Raw genomic sequence first — 21,443 nt, 5'->3', positions numbered from 1 at the left:
CTATCTATCTATCTATCTATCTATCTCATATTTATCCATCTCATATCTCTCATCTCATATCTATCTCATCTCATATCTATCTCATCTCATCTCATATCTATCTATCTATCTTATATCTATCTCATATCTATCTATCTATCTATCTATCTATCTCATATATATCTATCTCTCATATATATCTATCTATCTCATATCTATCTATCTCATATCTATCTATCTATCTCATACCTATCTATCTATCTCATATCTATCTATCTATCTCATATCTATCTATCTATCTCATATCTATCTATCTATCTCATATCTATCTATCTATCTCATATCTATCTATCTATCTCATATCTATCTCCTATCTATCTATTTATCTATCTATCTATCTCTATCTATCTCTCTCGTATCTATCTCTCTCGTATCTATCTCTCTCGTATCTATCTCTCTCGTATCTATCTCTCTCGTATCTATCTATCTATCTCGTATGTATCTATCTCGTATCTATCTCGTATCTATCTATCTATCTCGTATCTATCTATCTATCTCGTATCTATCTATCTCAATCTGTGAATGGCGTAAAAAAAAAAAAAAAAAAAAAAAAAAGAGCTAAATGCCAAAGTCCAGATATTTAGAATTTTGGTCACATCTTATACCAGAAAAAAAAAAAATTATGAAAAGTGATGAAAAAGCCCCTTAAACACAAAAATGGTCCTGATAAAAACTACAAAATCAGGGCACAAAAAATGAGCCCTCATACATCATCGTATGTGAAAAAATAAGTGTTACAGGGGTCAGATGAGGACTTATTTAAGCATACTCATTTTCATTTTTTGTTTAGAGTAATATAAAAATAAAACCAAAATCTATATGAATTGAGTATCGTTGTAATCATAAGGGCCGACAGAAAACGGATAATGTCATTTTACCCGTAAAGTGCGCTGTGTAAGTCTATGTTCACATGGGGGAAGGTCTACACTGAAAATCTCCGTGCGGACAGGCCCCTGACAGCGGAGCGGCGGCGGCGGCAAAACGTGCCAGGATTAGGAATCGCGACACCAAGTAGGAAGGAGGATTTATATTTTAGAGCAGCACTGTGACATATGTACAAAATAAGAATATGGAATGTGGGTATCTACAGTCAGCTGACAGTACAAACATCCATCCAGCCGCCTAATTCCACAAGTGCACAGACGCCTGGACTAACATTCATTCATTAGAACGGGAGTGGACACAGTGCTGTCAGTCTAATACACCACTGCCACCTAGTGGCCACTGAGCACATTAGTCCAATAAAAAAGGTATTACAAGATGCTGCAACATTTTTTGATTTGCATCACTGGACTAATACGGCTAATCAAATTTACTACATTATTTTTATTAATGGAATAAAAGTTTATTGAGAGTCTGTAGTCAGGGTTATCCCTGCGGGGAGTAACTTCCCCAAGGAGTTTGGGGTCACATATTTGTTGCCCTAGGACCCCCAGGGGACCCTTTTTGGTGTTGTTGTTTTTTTGAGCATTAGGAATCCGTCTCGGGAATGCGCCGTCTACTCTTTCTGCTGACAGATGTTTCCAGTGCGGAAATTCTTCTATATGAACAGTGCAGCAGAATCCCATTAAATACAATGGGACTCTGCTGCTGCGGAATCTCCGTGCAGAATTTTCCTGCCAAATTCCGCACAAAAATTCCATTGTGTGAACATTAGCCTTAATTGTAAACTATTATAATTTTTTGCTTTCAGCGCACACATATATATGTATATGTAAGTATAGCAATAATTGCAACACTGCTTGGTAAGATAATGGATGTGGTGCTGAAACCTGATATGGGGAACATCCAGATAAAAAAATTCCAATGGTGCAGCACTCAAAAAAAAAAAAAAAAAAAATGGTGCATTTATTCACACGTCTCAATACAGCAATGTTTCTGCTCCTATGGAGCCATTTTCAAGCGTGCAATACAATGTGTGAATAAATGCACCTTTTTTATTTTCTTTTTTTTGAGTGCTGCACCATTAGAATTTTGTGTGTGTATGTATATATATGTATATAATTATTTATATATATATATATATATATATATATATATATATATATATATATTAATATATATTCAAAAACAATGCAGCACTACTTCACCATTAGATGTCCGGTGCCAGCGCCCTGACTCGATCAAAGTCCATGTAATAGAAAACAATGGCGCAGCACTCCAAAATTGCAAAAAAGTGTAAAAAATTTTATTCCTTCATGTCAAAATTCAAAGCGACGTTTCAGCTCCCCACTGGAGCTTTTTTCAAGCTGAAAAAAGCTCCAGTGGGGAGCTGAAACGTCGCTTTGAATTTTGACATGAAGGAATAAAATTTTTTACACTTTTTTGCAATTTTGGAGTGCTGCGCCATTGTTTCCTATATATATAGATAGATAGATAGATAGATAGATAGTGGAAGCTGTACAATCCGTGTTCAGCTCAACCTCCTACGTCCTGCTGCGCACGGACTGGTACGGACCGTACCCTGTGCTGGCAATGACAAGGTAAAGAAAAGTTGTCCAGCGCACGTTCCCGTTAAAATCCAAATCTTTATTCAAGCATATACACCAGGTACGAAGGCAGGGTAGACACAGGTGACGCGTTTCAGCCCGTCAAAGGGCCTTAGTCATTACTAAGTCATGACTAAGGCCCTTTGACGGGAACATGCGCTGGACAACTTTTTTTAAATAATATATATATATATATATATATATATATATATATATATATATATATATATATTTTTTTTTTTTTTTTAAATAATATATATATATTTTTAAATAATATATATCTTTTTTAAATAATATATATATATATTATTTAAAAATATATATATATTATTTAAAAAAAAAAAAATATATATATATATATATATATATATATATATTATTTAAAAAAAAAATATATATATATATATTTTTTTTTTATAATTATATATATATATATATATATATATATTATAAAAAAAAAAAATATATATATATATATATATATATATATATTTTATTAAAATATATTTATTTATATATAATATATATTAATAACAATATATTAGTGTGTGTATGTGTAATATATATATATATATATATATATATATATATATATATATTTAATATTATAATATATAATATAGTGAATGTGTGTTTATGTATGTGTAATATATATATATATATATATATATATATATATATATATATATATATATATATATATATATATATATATATATAATTAATAATATATAGTGAGTATGTGTGTTTATGTATGTGTATATATAATTTTTTAAATTTTTGGCCTTTGCCATAGAAAAATGTATAGTTATGGCTATTAAAAGGCGAGGGGGGGGGGGGGGGGGGGGGGGATAAAAACGCAAAAATGCAAAATTGGCCTGATCCTTAATGCCAAAACAACCCTGCGTCATTAAAGGGTTAAAGAAAAGAAAATGTTCCTACTGCTTGTAACCGTAAAGACAGGTTGGTAGGAGCTGTCTACACCGACTACCAAGACAACCAGTATATAGTAGCCACCAATCAGATTGCTTCTTTCATTTTTCACAGGCCTCTTTAAAAATCTGATTGGTTGCTATCGGCAACGGCACTGCTCTTCCTGTACACAGAGGAAGTCAAATTGTCTTTACATATATATTCTTTTTGCTCTACAGGGATTATTGTCCTTCTGGAAAAGTGGTCAAACTGAGGTGCATAAGTAAGTGAACCCATAATGTGTTATGTCCCCGATTACAATAGACTTACAAGATAATAGTTTATTTCCTGATAATGTCTTCTGTCACCTGGTCACCCATCCTGTACACCAGTGGTCTCCAAGCCGTGGACCTCCAGCTGTTGCCAAACTACACCTCCTAGCATGCCCGGACAGCCGTTGGCTGTCCGGGCATGCTGGGAGTTGTAGTTTGGCAACAGCTGGAGGCACACTGGGTGGGAATCACTGCTGTAGGCGCTTCCCTCTCTCTGTGTTGCCGTCCGTCTTGTATGGCCTGTATGAATGAATTGTTCGCTCCTCTTTCATAGATTGTGGGGTATCGACCAAGCAGGCGACTTCTAGCAGGATAGTTGGCGGAACATCGGCTAAGAGTGGAGACTGGCCGTGGCAAGTGAGTCTGCAGGTCAGGCAATCGCATGTCTGCGGAGGGTCTATTATCACTCCCGACTGGATACTTACGGCGGCGCATTGTGTTGAGGGGTAAGTACTAGATCGGTTTTGGATTTACTTATTTACAGTACTGGAGTAAATATCTATCGATGATGTGTCTCGCGCTGTCTCGCGCGCTCTGTGTCACTGTCTCGCGCTCTGTCTGGCGCTCTGTCTGTCTCGCTGTCTGGCGCTCTGCCTGTCTCGCTGTCTGGCGCTCTGCCTGTCTCGCTGTCTGGCGCTCTGCCTGTCTCGCTGTCTGGCGCTCTGCCTGTCTCGCTGTCTGGCGCTCTGCCTGTCTCGCTGTCTGGCGCTCTGCCTGTCTCGCTGTCTGGCGCTCTGCCTGTCTCGCTGTCTGGCGCTCTGCCTGTCTCGCTGTCTGGCGCTCTGCCTGTCTCGCTGTCTGGCGCTCTGCCTGTCTCGCTGTCTGGCGCTCTGCCTGTCTCGCTGTCTGGCGCTCTGCCTGTCTCGCTGTCTGGCGCTCTGCCTGTCTCGCTGTCTGGCGCTCTGCCTGTCTCGCTGTCTGGCGCTCTGCCTGTCTCGCTGTCTGGCGCTCTGCCTGTCTCGCTGGCGGGCGCTCTGCCTGTCTCGCTGGCGGCGCTCTGCCTCTTTCTTGCGGGGGTCCCCAGCGGCAGGACCCCCGCGATCAGACATCTTATCCCCTATCTGCCTCTCTTGCGCGCTCTGCCTCTCTTGCGCGCTCTGCCTCCCTTGCGCGCTCTGCCTCCCTTGCGCGCTCTGCCTCCCTTGCGCGCTCTGCCTCCCTTGCGCGCTCTGCCTCCCTTGCGCGCTCTGCCTCTCTTGCGCGCTCTGCCTCTCTTGCGCGCTCTTTTTCTTTCTTGCGGGGGTCCCCAGCGGCAGGACCCCCGCGATCAGACATCTTATCCCCTATCCTTTGGATAGGGGATAAGATGTCTTAGGGCTGGAGTACCCCTTTAAGATCAACTGCAAAAAAATAAATTTTTAATCTGCAGAATGTGAACCCTAAGGGTCTATTCACACGTACAGTATTCTGCGCAGATTTGATGTGCAGGATTTCAAGCTGTGTTCAGTTTACATTGAAATTTGCAGCAGAAAATCCTGCGCATCAAATCTGCGCAGAATACCGTGCGTGTGAATAGACCCTAAGGGAGAAATTATTGGGAACTCTGCTCAATGTTGTCTGCGCTGATGACTTTAAGCTCTTCCGTTCTATCAAGAATGATGGCGCCATTTTTTGCTTTCTAGGAATTACGTTTACCCCTCGCTGTGGACGGCCTACGCCGGATCCATCCAAAGATCAGGCGGTCAGGCGCTTCTTGTGGAAAGAATCATTTCACACCCAAATTATAACAGCGAAACCAAGGACCATGACATCGCCCTCATGAAGCTAAAGACCAGTTTGTCATTTACTGGTAAGGGGTTCGAGGAAAAGGGGGGCACTTAATAAATAATATTTTAATATATATATATATATATATATATATATATATATATATATATATATATATATATATATATATATATATATATATAATATATACCGTATTTTTCGCCGTATAAGACGCACTTTTTCTTCCCCAAAACTGGGGGGGAAAAGTCGGTGCGTCTTATACGGCGAATACACCCCTATCGCGGCGGTCCCTGCGGCCATCAACGGCCAGGACCCGCGGCTAATACAGGACATCACCGATCGCGGTGATGTCCTGTATTAACCCTTCAGATGCGGCAATCAAAGCTGACCGCCGTGTCTGAAGGGAAAGTGACAATAACCCGGCTGTTCAGTCGGGCTGTTCGGGACCGCCGCGATTTCACCGCGGCGGTCCTGAACAGCCCGACTGAATAGCCGGGTTAGTGCTTACAGGACACCGGGAGGGACCTTACCTGCCTCCTCGGTGTCTTCTCCGTTCAGAGATCCCCTGTATGGCCGGCGCTCTCCTTCCTCGTCATCACGTCGTCGCGTACGTGCGTCGGCGTGCGTAACGACGTGATGGCGGCGACGGAGAGCGAGGATACCCGGCCGGCAGCAGAGACGTTCCGGAGCGACGGGGACACGTGAGTATTACCTCCTATGCAGTGGTCTTCAATCTGCGGACCTCCAGATGTTGCAAAACTACAACTCCCAGCATGCCCGGACAGCAAACGGCTGTCCGGGCATGCTGGGAGTTGTAGTTTTGCAACATCTGGAGGTCCGCAGGTTGAAGACCACTATTGGGTTCAAAATCTTTATTTTTTTTAGATTTTGCACCTATAAATTGGGTGCGTCTTATACGCCGGTGCGTCCTATAGGGCGAAAAATACGGTATATATTATAATAATAAAGAACTACACAACTTCCTCTGGAGCGGGCGGCCGTGATCGTGACATCATGCTCACACCCTTTGTGATGCTGCGTCAGTCAACACACCCCCTCCCAAAGACCTGAATGATGGGGGGCGTGGCTTGACGTTACGAGGGGTGTGGTCGTGATGTCACAACCGCTGCGGCCTGCACCCACGTTTGTTTAGAATGTCGGGAGCTGCGGGAGATCGCAGGGGGCCCTAGCAGTGGGACCCCTGCGATCAAACATGTTATCCCCTATCCTAGGGGATAAGATGTCTAAGGGCCATCTCCAAGACAAACACTGAGCCCACCCTCACTCACCATGCATTCACTTCCTCCCTGAGTCTGCTGTGCCGGGTCTCTTCCTCCAACCACTGCAGGATGCTCTGTAAGCCCCTCCTCTTTAGTTTTCATGCTGCGGTCTGATAGGACAGGAGTGAGCACAGAGGAGTGTTAGTCCCACCCTTACTTGCTGGACTTTGTTCCAGCCTGTGCTTCATCTGGGACAAAGATGATGCTGCAGCTGGACAGGATCATGTTCTGGATGGTATGGTGACCCCTAGTGGTCTTTTTTTTTTATATGTCATGATTTTTTATAAAAAGGCGATCATTCTTTTTTATTTTTTATAAAGTATATTATAGAGGTTAATGTGTTGCCGAAATGTACAACTTTTTATACGTTTTTGAATCTAAAAGTACCCATTTAATGGGTTAAATATACAAATCCCCCCTTTTTCCTTGCAGGAAGTAACATAAAGCCTGTATGTTTACCCAATGCTGGAATGCCATGGACAGATACACAATCCAGTTGGATCTCAGGATGGGGGTACACAAAGCAAGGAGGTAAGAGACCTAAGGGATCTTAAATAAAGGGGTACTCTAGAGAAGAAGAAAAAAAGTTGTGTTCAAATAACCGGTGCCAGCAAGAAATTAGTAAATTCTATTTAAAAGTATTCAAGCCTTCCGGTACTTATCAGCTGCTGTATGCTTCAGAGGAAATTGTGTAGTTCTTTCCAGTGCTCTCTGCTGCCACCTCTGTCCATGTCAGAAACTGTCTGGAGCAGGAGAGGTTTTCTTTAGGGATTTGCTCCTGCGCTGGACAGTTCCTGACACGGACAGAGGTGTCGGCAGAGAGCACTGTGGTCAGACTGGAAAGAACTCTACAACTTCCTCTGTAGTATACAGCAGCTGATAAGTACTGGAAGGATTAAGATTTTTTTATAGAAGTAATTTACAAATCTGTTTCACATTTTTTGACTTTTTTTTTGTTGTTTTTTTCCTTTTTTGTTGTGTGATATTTTGATAACTATTGATAATATATCCTAAAAACAAACTGCAATTCACATGTGTATTTGACCCCACAGGGACAACCTCTAGTGTACTGATGGCAGCCAATATCCCTCTGATCAGCTCTACAACCTGCAATAGTCCTTCTGTTTACAATGGAGTCATCACTTCTACCATGATATGCGCAGGTTACCTCTCCGGAGGAGTCGATACTTGTCAGGTAAGGGCTTTATTGATGTCCGGGCACAAACTACGTAAACCTCTTCCTATAGCATCCCTGATACATAAATAGGGTGGTGTAGACGTTTGCAACCTATTGTTTTTATTACTTCAGTGCGTCTTAAAGGGGTACTCCGCTGCTCAGCGTTTGGAACAAGCTGTTCCGAATGCTGGAGCCGGGAGCTCGTGACATCATAACCCCACCCCCTCATGACATCACACCACGCCCCCTCAATGCAAGTCTATGGGAGGGGGCGTGATGGCTGTCACGCCCCCTCCCATAGACTTGCATTGAGGGGGTGTGGCGTGATGTCATGAGGGGGTGGGGCTATGATGTCACAAGCTCCCGGCTCCAGTGTTCGGAACAGTTTGTTTCAGAGTACCCCTTTAAGTGGTAAAAAAAAAAAAAAAAAACTCTTATGCGCAACTTTGAAATTAAAAAAATTATTTCTCGTTTTGGGTCTGCAGCTCTTATGCAGACCTATATGTTTCCATGGATACAGACCACAAAGAAGCACAGTGTAGTCTGATCAGGCAATTAGATTCCCTTTGATTGGTCCTCTGCCTCTTGCATACAAAGAGTACCTCTCATAATCTTGTTAAATGTTATAATCCTCCCAGGTCACTGCCCCCATCATAATAAACCACCCCCTGCCTTTATTTTTATTATTTATTAGTTTTCTACCTTGATATCGCTCTGTATTTTCTGCTCAGTCAGATTCACAGACTGGGAAGGGGCGTTCCCCATCAGATGTGACATCATCTGAAGCCATACAGGGGAGAACTTCCTCCCTCACTCTGCTACACACAGCCCAGAGCAGTTCAGTGTGAGATGAGCTATGATTGGATAAGGCTGCACACACCCCCCTCAGCACTCCAGACTGCATTTCCTGAATTTGGACTTCTGCCCGGCCAGCAGGAGTCCAAAGTCTGTGCAAGAGATGGGGAAAATGTGCTCTGGACAAGTAGGGAGACACCTAGTGGCAGCTTTTTTAAACCCAAATAAAACCTAGAAAACTTCATTTTTTTTTTTTTTAAACAAAGTCATTAGAAAGATTTTTTTATTTACCATAAAGAGTGCAATAGCAAAAAATTTGTTTTAATGAGAGTGACCATTTAAAGGGATACACCAGGGAACTGAACTTATCCCCTATCCTGGGGATAGGTGTCTGATCTGATGTCTGACTGATGGCCCCCTCACGATCTCCTGTAAAGGACCCATCCTACTTACCCGCCCTTAGCGCACTCCAGCCCCCACCTTCCTGGTTGTGGGCAAGTCAAGGCCCACTCAGCCAATCACCATCTAAGACAGGACTTCCCGCGATCAGGTCCTTATACTCTATTCTATGCATAGGGGGATACATTTAGTTTCCCGGAGTACCCCTTTAAGTTTTATAGATTAATAAGAATTAAAGGGACAGATAAACATTAAAATAAAAAAACTCTTTTACCGCTTTGTTTACATGGAAAACAAGGGTGTGTTCACACTGAGTAATTCCTCTTGAATTTTTCGCTTAGAAATAATTAACATCTGCTTTGCCATTGACTTCAATGTATTTTACTCTGCACTGTTCACACTGCGGAAATTCTGCTTGAAAAATTCCATTCCGCTAGAAGAAAAAACATGTTCATTATTCTTGCAGAATACGCGAGCAGAAGTCCATTGAAGTCAATGGTAAAAAAAAATTCCGCTTGAAATAGTTTCCGCATGGTATTTGCGCGTTCCTCTCCTATTCTTCAGTGTGAACGCACCCTAAGGAGAAAAAAAGGCAGTGTTCCACAACCAGCGTGCCTCCAGCTGTTGCAAAACTACAATTCCCAACATGCCCGGACAGCCGAAGGCTGTCCGGCCATGTTGGGAGTTGTGGTTTTGCAACAGCTGGAGGCACACTGGTTGGGAAACTGAATCTACTTACAACAGCTGGCGCTAGAGAACAAGCTTATTTGCATACTTTGTTTCCCAAGGGGGCTTTCCATGGCCTATGACACTTGGAGACACATTATCCCCTCAGACCAACTTGCAGTATGTATATCAAGTTAAAGGGGTTATCCAGGAAAAAACTTATTTTTTATATCAACTGGCTCCAGAAAGTTAAACAGATTTGTATATTACTTATATTCAAAAATCTTAATCCTTCCAATAATTATCAGCTGCTGAAGTTGAGTTGTTCTCTTCTGTCTGGCAACAGTACTCTCTGCTGACATGCTTGTCTCAGGAACTGCAGAGTAGAAGAGATTTGCTATGGGGATTTGCTTCTACTCTGGACAGTTCCCGAGACAGGTGTCATCAGAGAGCACTTAGACAGAAAAGAACAACTCAACTTCAGCAGCTTATAAATACTGAAAGGATTAAGATTTTTTTTAATAGAAGTTGTTTACAAATCTGTTTAACTTTCTGGAGCCAGTTGAGATAGATGGATGGATGGAGATATAGATAGATATAGATAGATATAGATAGAGAGAGATAGAGAGAGAGATAGATAGATATATAGATAGATATACCGTAGATAGATAGATAGATAGATAGTAATATAATATTTTTTTCCTGGATAACCCCTTTAACTCTGTGTAGTGATTTTTCAGATTATTCCAAAAATATTTGGCACAGAATTTCGGAATCTGCGGCAAGAAGTGGGAGTAGGCCCCTTTCTGAGTATTGCTAAGAGGCCCTATAAAAGTTATCCACCCCCTTGTTGCCGAGCATTGTCATTGGATTCATCATTTTATTTGTGTCTCCTCAGGGTGACAGTGGGGGCCCGCTAGTCACCAAGACCAACAACTTGTGGTGGATTGTCGGGGACACGAGCTGGGGGGACTGGTTGTGCCCAACGAAACAAGCCTGGAGTCTATGGGAACGTTACAGTGTTCTTGGAGTGGATCTACCAGCAGATGCAGGTGGAGTAGGATTCATCCAGTGTCCATTTCAATGCAGCGTTGAAATGGTTAAAGGGGTACTCCCCTGGAAAACGTAGTTAAGTTAAACCGATTTGTAAATTACTTTTATTAAAAAATCTTAATCCTTCGAGTACTTATTAGCTGCTGAATACTACAGAGGAAATTATTTTCTTTTTGGAACACAGAGCTCTCTGCTGACATCATGAGCACAGTGCTCTCTGCTGACATCTCTGCCCATTTTAAGCACTGTATAGAGTAGGAAAAAATCCCCATAGAAAACATATGCTGCTATGGACAGAGATGTCAGCAGAGAGCACTGTGATCATGATGTCAGCAGAGAGCTCTGTGTTCCAAAAAGAAAATAATTTCCTCTGTAGTATCCAGCAGCTTAATAAGTACCGGAAGGATTACGATTCTTTAATAGAAGTAATTTACAAATGTGTTTTAACTTTCTGGCACCAGTTGATAAAAAAAAAAAAAAAAAAAAAAAAATTCCACCGGAGTGCCCCTTTAACACACCAGGACTTACACTTATGTCCTGAACGTCATTCCGACTATGAAGGCAGGAGCAGGAGCTGTGCTTGCTAATAGACTGCAGCTGTACAGTCACAGTCAACGGCAGTAAATGGCGATCCTGGCCTTATCCATCATTAACCTCTTAACTGCCATGATCATTGGCGAATCACAGCACTTAAAAGCAGCAATTAGAGATGAGCGAACTTACAGTAATTTCGATTCGTCACGAACTTCTCGGCTCGGCGGTTGCTGACTTTTCCTGCATAAATTAGATCAGCTTTCCGGTGCTCCGGTGGGCTGGAAAAGGTGTATACAGACCTAGGAAAGAGTCTCCTAGGACTGTATCCACCTTTTCCAGCCCACGGGAGCACCTGAAAGCTGAACTAATTTATGCAGTATAAGACATCAACTGCCGAGCCGAGAAGTTCGTGACGAATTGAATTTACTGTAAGTTCGCTCATCTCTAGCCGCAATGACAGACCCCACAAGCCATCGGCACCCCACAACATGTATGCAGGAGTCCGATCGGTTTTAATGCCCATTGGAGATCCTTTCACCTGCCGCCGTGTGGGTCCAATCTTCTGATAGAGCCGGCTAAGGCAGGCTGTCTCAGTAGATCACCAATTACACACACATTTCATCCAAGAAAAAAAAGTCATATATATGCGCAAAAGTTAAAACTTCCCCGAATGTATACTGTTCTTTTTGCTAGGCTCCAAAGCACAGTCTATTACACACAAAATAACTAAATAAAAATTTAAATAGATAAAAAAACAAGAACCCAACGAAAATGTACAATGTTCTTTTTGCTTGGCTCAAAAGCACAGTCTATTACACACACAAACTAAAAAAATTAAAGAATATTAAACAAAACAAAAAAAAAATAAACAAGAGCCTAACAAAAATGTAGACTGTTCTTTTTGCTTGGATCAAAAGCACAGTCTATCACACACAAAATAAAATATATAAAAAAAAAAATGAATTAAAAAAAAGATCAAATAAACAAGAACCCAACAAAAATGTAATGGCTCCAATGCAAAGTCTATCGCACACAAAAACTTAAAAAAAAATAAAAAATAAAAAAAATAAAAATTAACTAAATAAAAAAATAAAATAAAAAATTAACTAAAATGTAGACTTTTTTTTTGCTTGGCTCAAAAGCACAGTCTCACACACACGCACAAAAACTAAAAATAAATAAAAATAAACAAAAATGTAGACTGTTCTTTTTTCTTGGCTCCAATACACAGTCTATCACACACAAAAAAATAAATAAAATAAAAAAAAAAAAAAAAAAAAAACAAGAACCCAACAAAAATGTACACTGATCTTTTTGCTTGTCTCAAAAGCACGGTCTATCACACACACACACACACACACACGCACAAAAAACTAAAAATAAATAAATAAAAATACATTTTAATTATAAAAGAAAAAAACAAAATAACATACATTTCGTGTTTTGTTCACCAATTTGGGAATTCTGTTGTGATGTCGGGGGGGGGGGGGGGGGGGGGGGGGGGGGGGGGGGTTTATGTGTGTAAGACGGCTCCATAGAAACTCTCCTAAAACTATTCCGTATCTTTCCTGTGCAGACGTACACATGATGGATCAGCGCCCTACGACAAGGACTTCATGACTGTATCTATATTTATACCATTCGCTGCAATGTGCCGGCCATCAGAACCGTTTTCCCGCTCCTATGGGTATAGGAGGCTTCGCTGCACAGCCGGACAAGGGACTGACCGCCTGTGAAAATGCATCAGCGCCATCTAGTGCTCATTGTACATATTTTTCTTTTCTCTGGTTGTATATAGCTGTACAGTTCTGTAACCCTGGATGGTTTAACTTCACGTGCCATTTGTGAGTTGCTGTTGTTGTTGCTGTTGTTGCTGTTGTTGTTGTTGCTGTTGTCGTTGTTGCTGTTGCTGTTGTTGCTGTTGCTGTTGTTGTTGCTGTTGTTGTTGCTGTTGTTGCTGTTGTTGTTGTTGCTTTTGAATATGAATGTGTCAAATGGCCGATGCACTGTTTTTATATAATATCGGGTGATGCGTAATTATTTCGTTAGATTCGTGAAAGCCAAATCCTGCTAAAGTGAGGGGGGGGGGGGAAAACAATGATGCCACACCCCCTACATTTCTCTATGGCAGTGGTCTCCAAACTGTAGACCTCCAGCTGTTGCAAAACTACAACTCCTAGCATGCCCGGACAGCCAACGGCTGTCCGGGCATGCTGGGAGTTGTAGTTTTGCAACAGCTGGAGGCACCCTGGTTAGGAAATGCTGCTCTTACGTAAAACCACGTAAACGCATAGTAGCTGTATGCGCCAATGCATAACATTCGGATCAATAGGAATCGTGGTTGCAAAAGTCTACATACGCTGTAACTAAAACTGTATCTATAGTTGGCGCATTTTATTTAATTTTTTTTTTATTATTATTTTTTGTATACAATATCTTTATTATTTCCTTTTCTTACTTGTTTAACCTTGTGCTCGGAAATCATTTCATAGTCTGTAGTACCTGACTGCCGGACAGATGGGAGACGGGTCGGTTCATTTCATGCCTATACAGCACAAGGGCTCAATCAGAATATTCCAGTACTTAGGTGCCGCCTATCCTCTGTGCCGCCATATGGTGCTGGATCACCTAGATATTATCCCCCTAGAAGCAATGAGTTCTTAAAGGGGGTATTCCAGTTGGAAAAAAAAAATGTTTTTAAATCAACTGGTGCCAGAAAGTTAAACAGATTTGTAAATGACTTCTATATAATAAAAATCTTAATCCTTCCAGTACTTATCATCTGCTAAATACTCCAGAGGAAGTTGTGTAGTTCTTTTTTTTTTTTTTTGTCTGACAACAGTGCTCTCTGCTGATACCTCTGTCCATGTCAGGAACTGTCCAGAGCAGGATAGGTTTGCTATGAGGATTTGTTCCTGACATGGACAGAGGTGTCAGCAGGGAGCACTGTGGTCAGGCAAAAAGGAAATTCAAAAAGAAAAGAACTTCCTCTGGAATATACAGCAGCTGATAAGTACTGGAAGGATTAAGATTTTTTTAATAGAAGTAATTTACAAATCTGTTTAACTTTCTGGCAACAGTTGATTTAAGTAAAAAAATTTAAAGATTTAAAAAAACAAACAAAAAAATTTTTTTTCCACCGGAGCACCCCTTTAAAGTGAATTGGACTGTGATGCAATACCACACACAACCTGAGGACATGACTGGCGCAGTTTACAGTAGACATATTTTTATACTCCCTTTCACACATGGGATCACATGTTCTCTTCTTAGAGCTACCAAATAATCATGTGACTCCATCAAACACTTTATTTCCTGCTCCTGTTTTGGGGGTATTTTAGGGAGGTGTCATAGTTTTAATGTTATAATACTGTTTTATAACGGCTGTCCCATAGTGAGGAGTTCCCTTTTAAGTGTACAGTTTGCACTGTATAAGGGTGCGTTCACACGCGAGTTTCCCGCTACCATTGATTTTAAATGTGTCCGCGGACCATCCGCAAACCTGACACTATTGCGGACGGTCTGTGGACCCATTCAAATCAATGGTAGTGTAACTCGCAGCAGATTTCCCACAGCGTAAAACCCGCTGCTAGTAATAGCGTGTGGATGTGGATTACCTGCAGAATTTCCGCAGCGTATTTGCTACGGAAAATCCGCAGCGGATTTTGCTACCATTGACTTCAATGGGTCATCAGGCCTTCAGACCCAATTCAATGGTAGTAGATTATCTGCTGCAGATTTTCCGCAGCAAATACGCTGCGGAAATTCTGCAGGTAATCTGCCCGTGTGAACGTACCCTGAGGGTGTGTTCACACGCTATTTGTTCTTGCGGGTTTTCCGCTGCGTATTTGAAAGTGGGCGGGCTCTTCTCGGCTGTCCGTAGCAGATTTTCCGCGGCAGAATTTACGCTGCAGAAAATCCGCCACAGTCCCTACTGACTTCAATGGGGCTTGCGGAGGATTTTCCGCAGCGTAAATTCCTCTGTGGAAAATCTGCTGCGGACAGCCGAGAAGAGCCCACACCCTTTCAAATACGCAGCGGAAAACCCGCAAGAACAAATAGCGTGTGAACGCACCCTAAAGGAGGTGTTGTAACATTTATTCCCCCCCCCCCTAGAAACAGCACCACACCTGCCAATGGGCTTCAGATGAATACCTGTAATTCCATATACAGTCAATGGACAGAGAAGGCACGGTTTCTGATGAAAAAATGCAGACATTTGTGTTGCCATAGAAATGATTGTTTACGTGGCCCCTTCTTCATGAAAATCTATACGCTGACATAATACTCACTGTTGCTCCTGAGTGAAACTGATCAATAGCCACATAATTTAAATCAGCTCTGATTTTTTTTATTTAATGTATTTTTTTAATTAGAATGTGCAATACTACCAGACTGCCTTTAAAAAAAAATAAAAAAAAATTGCAATACCCTGTCTGACCATATGGTGTGCTATTACAGTGAAATACTACCAGTTATCCTTGAAAAAAAAAAAAAACTTGCAATTCCCTGTCTGACCATATGGTGTGCTGTTACAGGGAAATACTACCAGTTATCCTTAAAAAAAATTGCAATACCCTGTCTGACCATATGGTGTGCTGTTACAGGGAAATACTACCAGTTATCCTTGAAAAAAAAAAAAAAACTTGCAATTCCCTGTCTGACCATATGGTGTGCTGTTACAGGGAAATACTACCAGTTATCCTTGGAAAAAAAAAAACTTGCAATACCCTGTCTGACCATATGGTGTGCTCTCACAGGGAAATACTACCAGTTATCCTTGAAAAAAAAAACTTGCAATACCCTGTCTGACCATATGGTGTGCTCTCACAGGGAAATACTACCAGTTATCCTTGAAAAAAAAAACTTGCAATACCCTGTCTGACCATATGGTGTGCTCTCACAGGGAAATACTACCAGTTATCCTTGAAAAAAAAAAAAAAAAAACTTGCAATTCCCTGTCTGACCATATGGTGTGCTGTTACAGGGAAATACTACCAGTTATCCTTGAAAAAAAAAACTTGCAATACCCTGTCTGACCATATGGTGTGCTGTCACAGAGAAATATAAACTTCAACACAACATTGATTGATTGTAACTTTAATGCTGTACATCTCCACCTAGTGGAAGACAAGTCTAAAGCAGTCAAGATCTATGCAAACTTAAGTCTTGGCCATTCAGGGAGTAAAAAATATTTTTGGCCTCCAATAACCAAATATTGAGAGGACAGCGTGGCCCCTTGCCAATGAAAGTTGGGGAAAAGTTCTCTTTTCTGGACTCCATTTTGTTTTAAAGGGGTACTCCGGTGGGAAAACTTTATTTTTTATATTTTATCATCTGGTGCCAGAAAGTTAAACAGATTTGCAAATTACTTCTATAAAAAAAAAAATCTTAATCCTTCCAGTACTCATTAGCTGTGGTATACTACAGAGGGAATTATTTTCTTTTTTGGAATACGGAGCTCTCTGCTGACATCACGAGCCCAGTGCTCTCTGCTGACACCTCTGTCCATTTTAAGAACTGTCCAGAGTAGGAGAGAATCCCCATAGAAAACATCATATGCTGCTCTGGACAGTTCCTAAAATGGACAGAGATGTCAGCAGAGAGCACTGTGCTCGTGAGGTCAGCAGAGAGCTCTGTGTTCCAAACAAGAAAATAATTCCCTCTGTAGTATTAAGCAGCTAATAAGTACTGGAAGGATTAAGATTTTTTAATAGAAGTAATTTACAAATCTGTTTAAATTTCTGGCACCAGTTGATTTAAAAAAAAAAAAAAAAATAAAGTTAAAAAGTAAAAAAAAAAAAAAAATTTTTTTTTTAAGAGTACCCCTTTAAAATGTTATTCTCTATCGATCGATACTGAAAGGGACTTTGTGTTTGTCAACCGGTTTTCTTGCGCAGGGTATGTACTACTTTGCATCCAAGGGAAAGATATAATGGACTAAAAGATGACTGCAGGATCAGACTACATGGCTTATTTGTAGTCTGTAACCATGGAGACAGACAGGTCTGCATAGGAGCTGTATACACAAAACAGTAGGAGGTATTAGGAGCTGTAAAACTGATTGCAAAAGTGTGTACACCCTAGACCAGTGTTTCCCAACCAGGGTGCCTTCAGCTGTTGCAAAACTACAACTCCCAGCATGCCCGGACAGCCGAAGGCTGTCCGGGCATGCTGGGAGTTGTAGTTTTGCAACAGCTGGAGGCACCCTGGTTGGGAAACACTGCCCTAGACAGAGGACACATAGGCCAATGTGTGTGGGAATCTGAAGTATTGATGTGTACAGGGTCTACATAGGGTTGACTGTAATAATATGTATTATACTTCTGCCAAATTTAACCTTTTTATATCTGCATTTCTTAGGAATAAAAATTGTGTATATTTATAGTAAATGATGAATTAATTTTTATGTGTAATAAAAAAAAAATTAAAAAAAATTTAAAAAAAAGGTCCTGTTAAAATAGATGTCTTTATTTATTTTGAAGTCTGCAGTCTGTCATAGTTGTCTGTTATTCAAAAGAATTCCCAGGGACTCCTTTTTTAGTCGTCTGAACTAGAGATGAGCGAACTTACAGTAAATTCGATTCGTCACGAACTTCTCGGCTCGGCAGTTGATGGCTTTTCCTGCATAAATTAGTTCAGCTTTCCGGTGCTCCGGTGGGCTGGAAAAGGTGGATACAGTCCTAGGAGACTCTTTCCTAGGACTGTATCCACCTTTTCCAGCCCACCGGAGCACCGGAAAGCTGAACTAATTTACGCAGGATAAGGCATCAACTGCCGAGCCGAGAAGTTTGTGACGAATCGCATTTACTGTGAGTTCGCTCATCTCTACTAGTCACCATGGCCTGCATTATAGCCAATCTACCTACTGCAAGTCCTAGCTGTGTCACTGGTCACCTCTCTGGGATCCTGGCTGAGCTGTATTGACTGTACCATCTGTCTAACCTCAGTAAAAGCTACCGTTACCTTAACCTGGCCTTGGACTCTTTAGTTGCCCCTGCCTAACCTACGACTAGCGGTACTAACTTCGGGTGGTTATATAGGAAAACCACACCCTGGCATCACGAACACGAAGTTGTTAATACCTTCTACCCCTGGGCAACACCAAATGCCCCTAACACCCCACACGTGGTTCACCAAACTGACTTGAGAAAGGATTGTTGATTGATCCTGGTAGCTAGGGTTCTGTCAAGGTCTTGTAGCTTTGTCCGCTAGGGCATGAACTTCCACCGTGCGGGTGATCCTTGCAGAATGATCGGATAAGATACATTTGTTCTGGGTCTTTCCTTAGAGCTTCTCCACACACCAAGCATGAGCTCTCACAGGAACTGAGGTAACTCCTCCCCCACTACACTATACGGCCAAGAATTTAGGGGTTCCCATTGGCAGGCAGGGTCACATGGATCCTCACTGCTCCTCTCTTAAAGGCACAATAACACATAGAAATAACATACATAGAAATAACATAACATGATAACTATAAAAAAATATATTATCTTCCAGCAAACTGCTAAGACATAATAGGAACAATAATTAGGTCTGCCTGAGGAAGTCTGAAGCCACAGGACAATCTTTGGTACTGGGACACCACAGCTCGATTACTTCTTTCTCCTTCTGATTACTTTGCAGGGGATCTTCACCTACTTCTGGAAAAAATCATAACTACATGCAGGAAAATTTATACGTTTAAAATTGTCATTTTCTGACCCCTATAACTTTATTTTTCCGCGTATGGGGCGGTATGAGGGCTCATTTTTTGCGCCGTGATCTGAAGTTTTTAGCGGTTCCATTTTTGTAATGATCTGACTTTTTGATCGCTTTTTATTCATTTTTTTTCATGATATAAAAAGTGACCAAAAATACGTTATTTTGGACTTTGGAATTTTTTTGCGCATACGCCATTGACCGTGCAGTTTAATTATAGTTTAATTTATTTTATCCACTACACCTTCCTTGAGGGCTGGGTATTTTTGGTCCTTTTTGTTTATTCTAACATTGGCACCATAGGTATAGGTGCATTACCCGTTTGTCCTCGGTAGGTTATATAATTGTGCGCTGCACATACTCTTTCCTTTTTTTCCCAGTAATTTACAAATCTGTTTAACTTTCTGGAGCCAGTAGATATATATATATGTGTTTTTTTTCCCCTGGAATACCCCTTTAATTTAATATTCTCTAATATCCCATAATACCAGTCTGGACATGCTGGGAGTTGTAGTTCTCTCCTGTAGTATCTCCTCCTGTAATGTCCTCTAATATCCTATATTAAGTATGGGCATGCTGGGAGTTGTATTTGGGAGGTATAAGAGGACTACAATTCCCAACATGTCCAAACTTAACCCCTTAGGGACTCGGAGTTTTTCCGTTTTTGCACTTTAGTTTTTTCCTCCTCACCTTTTAAAAATCATAACTCTTTCAATTTTGCACCTAAAATTCCATATTATGGCTTATTTTTGGCACCAACAATTCTTCTTTGCAGTGACATCAGTCATTTTTTTTTTTTTGAATTGTAATTTTTATTAAGAAGTTTTGCAGTTACAGTAATACAAAAGCAAAGTAAGTAAGAAACATCACGGCAGCCAGGCCCAACGCCTGTCGCGGGAATTAAGAACAGTACCAGGGCCGAGGCCCAGCAACAAGTAGCCGAACAGGGATCAGACCCTAACAAAAAGAACTGCCGAGGCACACAACGATACCCTTGACAAACTAAAGTAAGCCTCCGGCACAAAGCCATGATACTACCATGGGCATAACATAAAACGTATGGGGCTCATATACACGGGCAACCACGTACTACAACCCACCAAACACAAATAACAAGATGACAAAGTCCACTGACAAAAAGGGAGGGGATTGGGGAAGGGAAGACAAGCAACGACACGCAAGTACAATATAGAACAACCACAAAAGGTACAAAAAAGAAATCGGATAGAGAAAGAGAAGGAAGAGGGGGGGGGAGGAGGAGAGAAAATGAAAGAGAGGAATATCAAGGCGGTTGCCTATCAGTATAACGATCCCAGGGCTCCCAGACCGAAAGAAATAAGGGGATAGAATTGTTGAGAGAAGCAGTCAAGAATTCCAAGGAACGCATCTCTCGGATACGTGCTGACAATTCTGACTCAGGAGGGGGGAGAGTCCTCTTCCAATGCTTGGCTACTAGGGTTTTGGCAGCCAGAACAACATGTTGGAAGAGCTTAAAAGGCTTTTTAGATAAGGAGGGATGAGAAAGATGGAGGAGGTAAATAAGGGGGTCCAGGGGGACCAATACACCTAACACATCATAAAGCAATCTCTGCACCCCTCTCCAAAAATCTGTCAATAGGGGGCAACACCAAAATATATGGAACACTGTGCCCAGTCCCACCCCACACCGCCAACACTGAGGAGGAATATCAGGATTAAGTCTATTCAATAATTCTGGAGTATGATACCAGCCCATAATTAACTTATACTGAGTTTCTTTATAAGCCATACAAATAGAAGCCTTAGAAGCCCTCTCCCAAATAGCCTGCCACTGAGGGAGGGCAATAGTAGTGTTGAGAGCCTCCTCCCAGCGACCCATATATCGGTGCGACGGTGGGGCTCCCCCGATAGGATGGAGAAGCAAGGAATAGATGTCAGAGAGAAGTCCCCTCGCCTGAGGCCCACCACGACACAACCTTTCAAACCCAGTAGGTAAAGACACCACTGTGGAGCCATGCAGAGATGACATATAATGTCGCAACTGCAGGTAGCGAAAGCGCTCAGATGAGGGGAGGTCCCAACGACTCATCAACCGGTCAAAGAGCAGGAGAGAACGTGAGAGAGGGTCAACCACATCCGCCCAGCAGAAAAGGCCCCTAGAACCCCATTCCCCTACCATAGCAGAAGACATACCAGGGGGAAAAGCAGGGTGGTAAAGAATGGAACGCATAGGGGAAAGGGGAGAAAATAGTCTGAACTTCACAGAGCAGTATCCCCAGACATATTTAGAGAATGCCATAGGGCCGAGCAGAGGAGGAGAGGAGACAGTAGAAGCCGAGGGAGACCAGAGAAAGGT

General features: G+C 41.5%; 1 protein-coding gene across 4 annotated transcripts in view; it reads left to right on the top strand.

Annotated features, from left to right (window-relative positions):
• The window catches only part of TMPRSS2 (transmembrane serine protease 2), a 75,703-nt gene extending 61,624 nt beyond the window's left edge, over positions 1-14,079 (top strand). For all 4 annotated transcript variants that reach the window (XM_056560911.1, XM_056560914.1, XM_056560913.1 and 1 more), the window contains exons 8-14: positions 3,680-3,723; positions 4,047-4,218; positions 5,395-5,561; positions 7,213-7,311; positions 7,833-7,975; positions 10,716-10,869; positions 12,981-14,079. In XM_056560911.1, the coding sequence (XP_056416886.1) occupies positions 3,680-3,723; positions 4,047-4,218; positions 5,395-5,561; positions 7,213-7,311; positions 7,833-7,975; positions 10,716-10,869; positions 12,981-13,024 (823 nt within the window). In that variant the 3' untranslated portion in view covers positions 13,025-14,079. The remainder of the gene's footprint in view (positions 1-3,679; positions 3,724-4,046; positions 4,219-5,394; positions 5,562-7,212; positions 7,312-7,832; positions 7,976-10,715; positions 10,870-12,980) is intronic.
• Positions 14,080-21,443: the final 7,364 nt, after the last annotated feature.

The sequence above is a fragment of the Hyla sarda genome, chromosome 2 (genome assembly GCF_029499605.1).
Source record: "Hyla sarda isolate aHylSar1 chromosome 2, aHylSar1.hap1, whole genome shotgun sequence".
NCBI classification, from domain to species: Eukaryota; Metazoa; Chordata; class Amphibia; order Anura; family Hylidae; genus Hyla; species Hyla sarda.
Note: the sequence above shows the minus strand (reverse complement) of the source record. Positions and strands in the feature narration are given on the sequence as shown.